At 44.9% G+C, this 12,703-nt stretch overlaps 1 protein-coding gene across 1 annotated transcript; it reads left to right on the top strand.

The window, feature by feature from the left end:
* Positions 1–9,277: 9,277 nt before the first annotated feature.
* LOC100756393 (zinc finger protein Pegasus) lies at positions 9,278–10,465 on the top strand. The gene has a single exon (XM_027387733.2). It carries the CDS (start codon positions 9,278–9,280, stop codon positions 10,463–10,465), a length of 1,188 nt encoding a protein of 395 aa, XP_027243534.1.
* The last annotated feature ends 2,238 nt before the right edge of the window (positions 10,466–12,703 follow it).

The following is a 12,703-nucleotide window of genomic DNA, read 5'->3' as shown; positions in this document are numbered from 1 at the left end:
TGGTGAGATACCTTGCTCAGCCTTGGTGCAGCAGGGAGGGACTTGGTCCTGCCTCAACTTAATGTGCCAGGCTTTGTTGATTCCCCATGGGGTTGGGGGGAAGAGAGAGGAGCAGGAGAAGAGGAGGGAGGAGAAACTGTGGTTGGTATGTAAAACAAATAAAATAAAGCTTCAAGCAGGGTATGGTGGGGCACACCTTTAGTCCCAGAACAAGGAAGGCAGAAGCTGGTGAATATCTGAGTTTGAGGCCAGCCTAGTCTAGGGATCCAGTTTCTGGATAGCCAAGCTTAGGCAGTGAAGGACAGAAAGATGGTGAAGAAGTAATTGAACAAGGGGGGCATGTTCCATCTCCAGTAACCAGCAGAACTTGGCAGCTTTGACCATTATATCATTCAGGCTTTGGAGATGTCAGAGCTGTGAAATACCTGCCCAGGAAAGAAGCTAACAGGGAGCAGAACCAGCCCATGAGAAAGATGTATGTTGGGTCAACAAAGTTGAATAGAGTTTGAGATCTGAAGAGCATTTTGACATCAGACATGGAGATTGGAGTTTGATCAGCAGTTTGGAGTTTGATCAGCTGGTCTGCAACTCACTATGTAGACCAGTCTGCCCTTGAATTTATAGGGATCCACCTGACTCTACCCCTGGGTGCTGTGATTAAAGCACTGTGCCACTAAACCTGGATAAACAAATGAGGTTTAAGACAAATGTCAATCTTTTGAACACAAGTTTCCACCGGCCTGTCCCTGGTCCTGCCCCTGCCCCTTCATCTTTGATGGCATTGCTGAGCTAATGATTCAGCCACTATGTGAACATAAGTGCTGCCATAACCCTGAAACCTTGTGACAAATGTCTGAGCATATGTGTGTATTTTCAGCCAAAATCTGTACGCATAAGTGGCCCTGAACCTACCTGCTCTTTCTTTATGCTGATTTTTTTTTTCTCCTTGATTTCTCTCCATGCTCTTTCTTTCCATCCTAGAGCAGGACGTTATTCCTTATTTATGAAACCCTCCCTCATAGGCAGCTCTCTCTTTAATCCAAGGTTCTCCACTGAGGCCCAGTGGTCTTTACATGCAACATCTGTATCTCTGTCTACACTCCACTATACCTCCAGGATGTCCTCCTTCGCCTGAGAAGAGCCCTGTCCTACAAGCATGCTAAGCACCAGGCCGGTTGCTCTTACCTGCCTCCCTCAGATGAGCCGACTCCCAGGTAAGTCCTGTTACTACCTGGTCTCTCTTGCGGTATGAGGTCTCAGCTGCCCACAGAGGCAGCAGCTTGGTAATTTGTGGTCATTGTTCTTTCTTCCCATTACAATGTTCTGTTTCCCTACCAGACACTAAAAAGCTTCTCATAGAGTCGGAGTCTTCTGGCCTTTTTGTATGTTCATGTGCTTTGCAACTGAGTTCAAAAGTGTCCCTACACAGCAGAGGCAGTGTGGGTAGGACAGTTTTAACATAGACACACCTTGCAGTGAGTCAGGAGAATGACAAGTTAGAAGCCAGTCTGGGCTATGTAAGAAGCTGTTGTCTCAATCAATTAATCAATCAATGAAACAATAAACTAAAGGAAGATCTGCCTTTGTAAGGACCTCTGAATGGAATGAGTATGTGAATGAAGAACTTTCCCTGGCCTAAGCCAACTTCAACAAACTCCCCTGGGCTTTTCTTTCTTAAGGGGACTTGATTTGGGGGGGTCTTTGTGTTATTTTCTGTGTTTTCCAATACTGACAAGTCAGCTTAGCCCTGGAAGCTCTACTCTTCATTATCAGATCACCCTGGGTATCTGTGGTAGTTTGAATGAAAATGGCCCCCATAGGCCCATGAAAGGAGGTGTGGCTTTGTTGGAATGGGTGTGGCCTTGTTGAGGAAGTGTGTCATTGCAGGTGGTGGGCTTTGAGGTTTCAGATGTTCGTGCCAGGCCCAGTGCCTCTTTCTTTCTGCTGCCTGCTGATCTGGATGTAGAACTCGTAGCTACCTCTCCACTGCCATGTCTGCCTGTATGCCACTGTTGCAGGATATTTGACTACACAGTGACACTCTGAGACTGTTAATAACGTTTAACCTTGAGTCAGGGGGCAGAGTTGGCAACTAGCTGACCAGAATTAGCCAGAGATTTTGGAGGACCAGGATAAGTATAGAGAGACACAGGAAGTAGTAGGAAGATTTTCAGGCTCTTTTGAATCCAGGAAGGAGAGAGAGGTCACTGGTCTTTTCTCTGCTATTTCTCTGCTCAGTAAGTTTTTTACCCTGTTATTTGACTACCAAGTTTTTTATTAACAATAAAAATTTAGATAACCTCTTCATACCACCATACTTCCTGCCATGATGCAATGGACTAAACCTCTGAATTGTAAGCCAGCCCCAATTAAATGTTTTCCTTTATAAGAGTTGCTGTGGTCTTGATGTCTCTTCACAGCAATAGAAACCTTAACTAAGAGAGCATCTGAGGAGATATGGTCCTCCCCCTGGACCATAGCCCAGGTAGTATCTGCTTGCCCAGCCTGCCTTTACCATGAATCCTGTGACACAGTTCTACCTTCATCCCCTTGCCTCTCAAGCCTCCTCTTTATCATTTTCTCCCCTTCGATCTCTACTCTTCTCTTTAGGTACAGATCTCTAACCATTCCCTGGAAAACTTATCTGCCAAACATGGTAGTTTGCACCCTTAGTCCAGGTACTTGGGAGATAGAAGCAGACAGATCTCTGTGGATTTGAGGCAGGAGTGGTCTCCACACTAAGTTCTGGGCCAGCCAGGGCTGCATTGTGTGACCCTACCTCAAAAAGGAATTATCAATACTAAAAGTGTTTTGTTCGCTGTTCTGAGGTGGGGAGTTCAAAGCCAGGGGACCAACAGATGCAGTGTCTGCTGAGAACATGCATCAAAGACAGTAATTTTAGGCTGTGTCCTCATGTGGCAAAGGAGAACCTGAACAACCTTGAGATTTGTTTGCTTGTTTTTATAGAAATTACACAAAGAGAGGTTTTATTGTGATGTTTTCATGTGCATTATTTTGTACCTTGCTCATGTTGCCCTCCATGTTTAGGAGGTTTTGCTATAGCGTTTTCTACTTTCTTCTTCCCCTATCTTTACTCACAGTCCTCCCACTTTTCCTTGCTGCCTTTGAAGTTGAGCCCTACCTCTCTCCTTGTTGCAAACCCCACAGCATGGAGTCCCTGCACCCATCACAATCCTGCCATCATGCCTGCCTTACTCTATTCGAGTAAGTGAATGGTATTTTTTCCTTTCAACAGAAGTATGTATATATTAAAATATATTGAAATCCAACATGGAACAGACAGGTTTTGCTCATAATTCACTGTAGTTCACAAGCATTCTAGCCAGGACTGAGTCTAGTCTGTCTCACATATGCCCGAATAGACAAATAAAGGGAAAGAAAAGAACCACAGAAACAATAAAGACACAGCCTACCTTTGGCTGGGAGCCACCGCTGTGCACCTCAAGTCAGATGTTTCAAACCTTTAAAATCTAAGTAAAGCAACCTACTTGGCTGGGCTTGGAGGAAGCCGAGGGAAAGCCTTGGGGTCCTTGGTCCCACCAAAGCTCTTTCTTTCTGGATTCTTGCGACTGTGATCAAGGGTCTCACCAGCCAGAACAAGCAATGCCTGTCATTCTTCCAGGCTTTTGCTGATCCAGGGATTGGTTATAGGAAAGTTACCCAGAACACTGCACTCAGAGAAGGTGACAAGCCATGTGAGAACCTGTGAGTGCAGACACACCCACTCATGTAAACCAAGTCCAGGAAGGAAAAATCTGCCATTTAATGCTACCATTTATTCTTCACAAATAGCTGGACTTTTCCAGGTAGTGTGCACAGAATCACATGAAGAAGAGGAAGAGGAGGAGGAGGAGGAGGAGGTGGAGGAGGAGGAGGAGGAGGAAGAAGAAGAAGAAGAAGAAGAAGAAGAAGAAGAAGAAGAAGAAGAAGAAGAAGAAGAAGAAGAGGCAGCAGCAGCAGCAGCAATAGTAGCGTGCAGTTGCTAAGTGATGGGGTTCCTTAAATCAAGCTGCCGGGATGGAATGGGAATGCTCAGCTACATGACTCCACGCTTCTTGGCAGGTCTAGGCATTTACAGATTTCACAGGTAAACTATAGAACACTCAACATCAACTCCAGATCAACATTCATTTATTTCTAGCGTAATCATGTCACAAATACTGTATTGAGTATACACAATCTACAAGACATATTTATACTAAAACATTGTGTTATTTATCTGAAATTCAAATTAGCTAGAAATCCTGCAGTTTTGTTTGCTAAAACTCCCGACATTGACTGCCTATCTTTCTTGTTTTCTTTTATCGAAGCAGTCCGTGCTGTGCTTGTGAACAACTAGGACATGTTGACAGTCTTAGTTGAAGTAGCCTAGCAGATCTTGTGGATGTGCAAACTGACAACTTCACTTTGGAACACTGTCACACACTTTGGCCAACTTACACAAGACCATGCCACCTTTCCTGCAGCTAGTCTGAGCAGCAGGTTGTCCAACTTGGATATTAGTCCCCTGAGTAGATAGATGAGTGAGACATTTGAAGTCTTAACCTAGTTGTATATTTTCTTGCTGAGGGTAAAGTTGAGCATTAAAAACAAAATCTGTTTGAGGGCTTATGGTAGTTTGACTAAGATGTCCTCCATAGTCTTCAGCATGGGAACACTTGGTCCATAGTTAGTGGTCTTGCATGGGAAGTCTTAAAAGGTGTGGTCTTGCTGGAAGAAGTGTATCACTGGAGATGGACCTTGAGAGCTTAAAGACTTGCACCATTCCCAGTTCATCTCTCTGCTTCTTGCCTGTGGTTCAAGGTATGAGCCCCCAGCTTTCTGTTCCTGCTGCCATTTCTTTGTTCCACCATCATAGACTAATCCTCTGCAACTGCATCCCAAATAAACCCTTCCTTCCTTAAGTTGCCTTGGTCGTGGCATTTTATTGAAGCAACAGAAAGTAACTGATACAGAAACTGGTAGCAGCAATGGTACTATTGCTATGACAGACCTCACTGTGCTGCTTTTAGGGGAGTGTGGAAGATGCTGGGTCTCTGGACTAGAAAAGCAGGGCCTAATGGAACATCCTAGTAGAAGCCTGGGAGACAGTGCTAGAACAATTTGGACTGTGGAGACTCAGTTCAAGGGAGGAACAATTTAGCCATTGGGTTAGAGCCCCATTCTGTGGTATTTTTGATGAAGATTGTGGCTGCTTTCCACTCATGCCCCAAGATCTTACCTGAAGCTAAGTTTAAAATTAATGTGCTAGGGACTGGGGAGATGACTCTGCACTTAAAAGCACTTGTACCCGCAGAGATCCAAAACTGGTGTCAGTTCCCAGCACCTACATGGGAACCATAATTCTAATTCTTGGCACCCTTCTCTGACCTCCACTGGCAACAGGTGCACACATATACATACATACATACATACATACATACATACACACACACACACACACACACACACACACACACACACACACACACATACAGGCAAAACACCCGTACCCATAGAATAAAATAAACCTTTTCTTATAAAATTAAAAGTAATGGGCTAATTTCTTTGGCATAACAGATTATTCTAATAGTAACTCTGTCATTGCATGCTTATTAGTAATCAGCCTTATGCATTTCTACAATGAAAAAGAACAACTAGGGCAGAAAGAAATTAATATATATATATATATATGTATATATATATATATATATAAATGAAAGAAAAGAACACTGGCAAGCATTACAGGGAAGCCTGCACTAGATGAGAGACTGTAACTGTGAGATTATCACCCATAAACAAAGCACTGATCTACACAAGAATAAAAGGAAAGGTACCTTGGGGGAAGATCCCACCTGGAGAAGCTTCCAACACCGGAAAGGAGCACTTGCAATTCAAAGCTGAAGCTGATGCTGATGCTGATGCTGATGCTAACAGTGATGCTGAAGCTGATGGTGATACTGAAGCTGATGGTGATGCTGATGTTGACTCGATCAATAATTCAAAGGAGCCAGGGTCTATCCCAAGTTGGTAGCAGAACTCGGCAGTTTCGTCCACATGGTGCCAGTTTAGAATCATAAAAGATAAGGGGTCATGAAATCTTTCTCCATGGCTTCAGAGAGCTCCAGAAGACAGGAAATATATGACAGGGGAGTCCTTGTGTGAAGACCTGAGAGAGCAAGAGGTCCTGAGAGGCCATTTCATGAAACTGTGAAAGTGAAACCTGTGCTGCCACAGAGAGCTGTGGGATGTCTGTTGAGGAACTAGCCTAAATGAGAGAAGTGTGCTGCAGTCAATAAAGCTGGGAGGGCAGACATCTGACTTAGAGCTGTAGGATTTGGTATTTCATGCTGGGTTTTGGTCTTGCTTTGGTCCAGTATTTCCTCATTATGCCCCCATTCCTCCCTTTTGGAATGATACGTATGTTCTGTGCCATTTCTTGCTGGAAGTATGCAATTTGCTTTTTTGATTTCACAGGGGGTGATAATTAAGAGATTGCTCTGAGTTTCAGAAATGAGTTTGGATTGAAACTCAGTGTTGTGATTGTCAAAGACTGGTGACTTTGAAATTTAACCATGTATTCGACACTGTGATATGAACACAAGCCCATGAGGGCCAGAGAGTGGAATGTGGTGGTTTGGATAAGTCCCTTTTAGTCTCGGGCATTTGAACACCAGGTTCCCAGCTGGTGGATCTGTTTTAGGAAGGATTAGGAGTCGAGGCCTTGCTAATGGTGGAAAAGACTCACACCATTTCTAGTTTATTCTCCTTGCTTTGTGCTTGTGGTCCAAGATGTATCCCTCTGCCTCTTGTTCCCATTGCTATGCCTACACATCACCATCATGAACTCCAACCCACTGGAACCATAAGCCCAAACAAACCCTTCTTCTTGTGAGTTACCTTGGTCAGAGTGCTTTGTCACAGCTAACATGACAAGATAAAATATAATAAAACAAAACCCAAAAGAAGATACAAGAATCAGAGACCCACTCATTCACACACTTAGGAGTCCCATAAACATACTAAGCTAAAATTTATAATATATACTCAGAGGACTTGGGACACACCTGTGCAGGCCCTGTGCATGCCACCTCAGCCTCTGTGGGCTCATATGAGTGTTGCTCATTCAAGTCAGAGGGCCTTATTTTTCCTGGTGTCCTCCATCCTCTCTGGCTCTTATATTTTTTTTTACCTCCTCTTTCACAGCATGCCCTTATTTTCATTTAACGATTAACAAACCTCAAAGTCCACCCCCAATGATACATGTCTTCTAGCAAGGTCATACCTACTCCAACAAGGTCACACTTCCTAAGAGAGCCACTCCTTGTGGGCCTATGGGGTCCATTTTTATTCAAACTACCACAACCACCAAAGCTGGTCTTTGGGGAAGCACGCAGGGGCTCACACACACTTTTTTGCTTCAGGAGATGTAATGGCACTGTAGCAGCATACAGCAAGTTGAGGACCAGGGGTAAGGAAGAAAACCCAGATCATCCCACCAGCAATAGGTGTACCACAGTCTTTGAGAACTGATGGTCCTCTCATTCAATGAATGCCTGGTCTAAGCTAGGGAATAGTCCTTCAGGACAGTGGTTCTCAACCTGTGGGTTATGACCCCTTTGGGGGCTGGATGATCCTTTCACAGGGGTTGCATATCAGATATTTACATGACAATTCATAACATTAGCAAAGTTACAGTTATGAAGTAGCAACTAAATAATTTTGTGGTTGGGGTCACTACAACTATGCAGCATTAGGAAGGCTGAGCACCTCTGCTTTAGGCTCACCTGCAAGTTGTCTGAAGCCTGGAAGAAAACAGATGAGATGTAGAAATTCAAGCTTATGATTTTGTTTAGACGAATAGAGACTTTGGTGTGCTTTAAAGTGTCTGATACCTCCATTGCTTAAGTTTGATGCAGAAAAGGCCGCCCCACTCCACAGTGGTTGGTTGGAGATGGAATAATGCATTCATCGTGCATTTGTCGTGCCAGTTTATGCCTCTACAAAGTTATCATCTGGGCCCCACGGACTACACATCATGCTGGGCACTCATGCAGGGAATCAGAACTCATTTTATTTTACACTGGGTTCCTCAGTTGGTTTCTGAGTTCCTGTATGGATGTGGGTGGATGCAGTCTGAATGTGGTCATGAATGGTCTTGATTGAGTACTTTTATTTAGCAAAACTTAATGACTGGATTAAAAACAAAACTTTTTCTCATAAAAGAGTGAGTAAATTTTAATCATTACTGCTTTTCAGATCTCTCCCCCACTTTTTCCTACAACTAAAGCTCATTATAGGGCCTTCCATTTAAACATAAAAGGCACACACAATTGACAGTTTCCATACCCTCAACAAATCCCATGAAAATGATGGAAAGTAATTTTCCACAAAAGGTGTAAACAATGAACACAAAAATAAGAATGATAGAAGGGTTAACATCAGACAAAGTCACTGCCATTTTGGAGGCTGTAAGCAAAACGGGAGCTAGCTGAGTGAGAAAGGGAGAGAGGACTCAGAAGTGTAAACATTTCTACCAAAAAGTGAGACAGTGAGAGAGCCCTGGGGATGGCAGAAGGCAGCAGTCATGGTCAGTAAGAGGAGTGGTTCAAAGTCTGTGCGTAGCACGGTCCATTCCTGCTTTCATCTCTCTGCACCAGTGACCAGGTGGCTCGGTCCTACGGAGGTCCATCATGGGCAAGACGTTGCTCCGAACCAAGAATCCAGGTTCTGGGATGCCAGGAGCAGCGGAAGGACAGAGGGCTAAATGTTCTGGGGTGCAAATACAGATAAAAGCAAATTATCACCAAACATATTTTGCCCATCCTTAACTGTTTCCCTTGGAGCCCTCTACCATCACTGACTGCACCTGTCTTGCTTGTGACAGGTGCATGCTGCACGTGCAAAGCACGTGGCCTTTAACCCCGCCCCTTCCTTAAGGCTCCTCCCCCTGGACAGCTTTTGTCTCTGCAGCCTCTACTCTTACTCTTTCGAGACTTGGGTAAACCCAAGCTGCGAACATGGTGGGCGAAGGCCTTTGGAGTTTGAGCGAGGCCTTTGGAGTTTCGCTGTGTGTCTCAGGAGGATTGCCAGGCTCCCGACTTCGTCCTTGTAGGGGTGGTAAAATAAGTAAATAAGTAAATATAAAAAAGGTGAAGTGGCTCAGTGCGGAGAGTCCGGGAAGGGCAGAGGACTTCCTGAAAGCCAGGTGGATGTGGGCCCGGAAGTAGGCCCGGAAGTGGGCCCGAGAAGCAGGGACATTGGAAGGCCTGAAGGGATGGGGGAGAAGAGGGTGGAGCCGCAGGACTTCCTCAAGAACTTCCAGGAGTACCTGAGCCAGCAGACCCACCAGGTGAACGCGTTGGCCTGGGACCTGGCCGGGCAGGCCCGAGGGAGTCCCCGACTCCCCAGGGATGCTCTGGACGGGAACTTGGTGCTGATGCTGGACGACTTGGGAAGGACACTGGAGGGCAAGTTACAGTGCCCGTACTGCGGCTATGCCAGCCAGAGGACAGAGTGGCTGGTGGAACATACGAGAATCCACACAGGGGAGAAGCCGCACAGGTGTCACCTGTGCCCCTTTGCCTCCGCCTACGAGCGCTACATCGAAGCCCACTTGCGTTCCCACACCGGGGAGAAGCCCTACAAATGCGAATGGTGCGCCTACCGCTGCAACTACAAAAGCAACCTGTCCCACCATCAAAGGCGCAGGCATAATCTGTCATCTCTGACAGGGCCCAAGGCTTCCCTAGGCAGTGTGAGAATGTGCAGGGACCTGCAGAGTAAAAGCAACGCGCAGGATGGCAAACAAGGGGTGATCTTCTCCTTGGATCTGCCCCCCGTGGTCGTTCAGAAGCCAGACTGCCCGGGTGAGCTCACCCACAAGATCCCAAACGTCCAGAGTGACTTCTATGATGGTATGGATAAAACCTCAGCGTGTGGACTGCCGAGGGACCCCCAAGAACCCTTGTTCGTGGACAACCCTTTGAACCAGATGTCCCCTCTAGTGGGACACCTGTCCAGCTTGTCACCTGAAAACCAACATCCCACATCAGCTGACCTAGACTCTAGCCTAGAAGAAAATCCTTACACGATCCAACGGCCCTCTGTCCAAGGGAGTTTCACTTCGAGCTCCCCCATAGTCCTCGAGCCTCCTCTACAGTCATTCAATCAGAGGGACTGCAGTGCATTTGCAGGGCCCAGCAGCCAGCCAGTCGGCCGCACCAGCACCTCCATCCTTGGAAACAGCCAGCCAAGCACTCCGGCCCCAGCCTTGCCAGTGGGGGGCCCTCAGCTTCTTTACCACTGCCAGCACTGTGACACATACTTTGCAGATAACATCCTTTACACTATTCACATGGGATGCCACGGATATGACAACCCGTTCCAGTGTAACATATGTGGCTACAATTGTAAAAACAAGTATGATTTTGCCTGTCATTTTGCAAGAGGCCAACATAACTAGAGCCGAGAACAACCAACCTTATCTTTTCCCCAGTTGGGTGATGGTAGTTTGGTTCTGGTTATTTCTGGTAGGGCATTTTCTAGTTTAAAGCTTATTATATATTATAATATATAAATTTGATGATGGAAACAGCAGCCCTCCTGCATTCGCCCTCCCCACTTTTGATAAGATTTTATCTGGTTAAGGTTATTTAGACCTTAGAATATTTACCATTTTTTTCTTCAGTGAGTCATGTGAGAATTAAGTCCAGTCATAATCTTACCAGGTGTTTAGTTAAATTTTCCCTATTTGTGGCCCTTTAGGCTTTAAGGATTTTTAAAAGTATTTCTAACATTCATTGCATTTAGATACTATTTCTGTCATATTTAAGAAGAGTAGAATAATTTTTCTTCTATAAATCTGACATGCCGTATTTCTGTTTTGAAAGTAACTTTGAAGTTGCCATTAGTTGAAGTATTGTCTAGTTCCTATACTTAAATTGGACTAGTAGTTTCTTTTCAACTGCAAACAGTAAGGCTGTCTCCATATAGTAACTGTTTTTTTTTTTTTTCCTTTCTACACAGGGAATAAAAAACAATTTTTTGAAGTTACAAAAATAGGTGAAAGTTCCGAAAAGAAATGAAACCCAGGACTGTTTCCTTTAGCCTAAATTATATGTTTAATTTTTTATAATACCTGTGGAGTCAATATCTAATTTTAAAATACCTATGGAGTCAATGTCTAATTTAGATTTGATAATAACCCATTGGGCTGCTTATGCTCCAAGTTTATTTTTTAAAACCAGAGGAAAAGGTAGCAATTCAGGTTCTCAGTTAAATTCTTCATGGAGACTGGTGTTAGCTGAGATCTGATAACTACAGTGAGACTCTGTTTTCTCTATTCTTTCCATGACCAAAGGCCCTTGCAAGGCAGTGAGTGACCCACCGGTACCTGAACTGGGAACTTCGGGCCTTTCAGACTGTGTAGATTAAGTTTTCACGGCTGCCGTGTTTGTGCAACTTTGACATAGCAGTCACAAAAACTTAATGCATGCTTCTGGGGAAAAAAAAAACCTGATTTTCTACTTCTGGTGTTTATTACTGAGAAGGAAGCATCTTCCTGACTGTTCTGAGCAGGTGCACAAAGCCGAGCTGACCCGCTTCCTGGGTGCTCCTGTTTTGGCCTTTAGGAATGCTCCTGGCAAAATCTGAAGGCACAGGAGGAGCTCCAGCCCTGTGGAGGATCTCCTCCATTCCACTGAGGGCCCACAGAATCCATGTTAATCATTCCTCTATTGCCGATCCCACCCTGACTGTGGAGGAGGCTACATAGGCATTATGTAGGTTCTTCTGTTTTGTAGTAGCCAAAAGCTTATTCCAGGGAGGCACCAGAAAGGAAGTGAGCTGGTAGGGCTGCCTCATAGTGCACAGGCCACATTTATGTTGGCAGCCCTCAACTACAGGTATAGCATAGCAGGTGCCACCCATCAGACATGGACTAGGAATAGCTTCTTTCTGGCCTCTCTTCCACCTACCTCACTGGGCTTCTGTGAGCTTTGTCTTCCCTGTTGATGGGCACATGCGTGCCCCTTTCATGCCTTTTCTGACAGAAGCCTGACCCACTCAAGCTCCTTAGACTCTGAGGGCTCCCATGAAGTCACCTAATGGGAACTGTGGAGTTTATGTAGTTACTGATTTCTTTAGAATTTTTCTTTCAATTCACAGCACGTGTTATGGGACTGAACGATGTCTCACCCAAATTCTTATGTTGAAATCCCTTGAGCTTCTGAACATAGCTGTATTTTGACATAAACCTTTAGAGGAGCCAGGTTAAATGAAGACACGTGGTTGAGTTCTGATCTGGTATGACAGATATCACTATGAGAAGAGAAGTTTGGGACACAGGTCTGCACAGACAGTTGGCCAGGGAAGAAAGCTAAGGACGGAGTCCTGGGAAGGGATTAGACTTGCCTGCATTTTGTTCTCAGGTTTCTAGTCCCCAGAACTATGAAGAAATATATTTATGAGTTAAGTCATCCTGGGATATAATAGTAAATTTCTAAGGCAGCCTAGCAAGTTGATACAGTACACCAGTGTTCTGTTTTTGTTCCATTTTTGGTTTTGTTTGTTTTTGAGTCAGGGTCTCACTATGTAGTCTTGGCTGGCCTGTAACTCACTATGCAGACCAGCCTGCCCTGTAGCTCATAGAGATCCATTTGCCTTTGCCTTCCTAGTAATGGGTTTAAAGGTGTGTGCTGTT

This window comes from Cricetulus griseus (assembly GCF_003668045.3).
Source record: "Cricetulus griseus strain 17A/GY chromosome 1 unlocalized genomic scaffold, alternate assembly CriGri-PICRH-1.0 chr1_1, whole genome shotgun sequence".
NCBI lineage: Eukaryota > Metazoa > Chordata > Mammalia > Rodentia > Cricetidae > Cricetulus > Cricetulus griseus.
Note: the sequence above shows the minus strand (reverse complement) of the source record. Positions and strands in the feature narration are given on the sequence as shown.

Bases quoted from the DNA above. Each gene is read 5' to 3' on its own strand.
- LOC100756393 (XM_027387733.2), top strand. From the start codon at position 9,278: ATGGGGGAGAAGAGGGTGGAGCCGCAGGACTTCCTCAAGAACTTCCAG.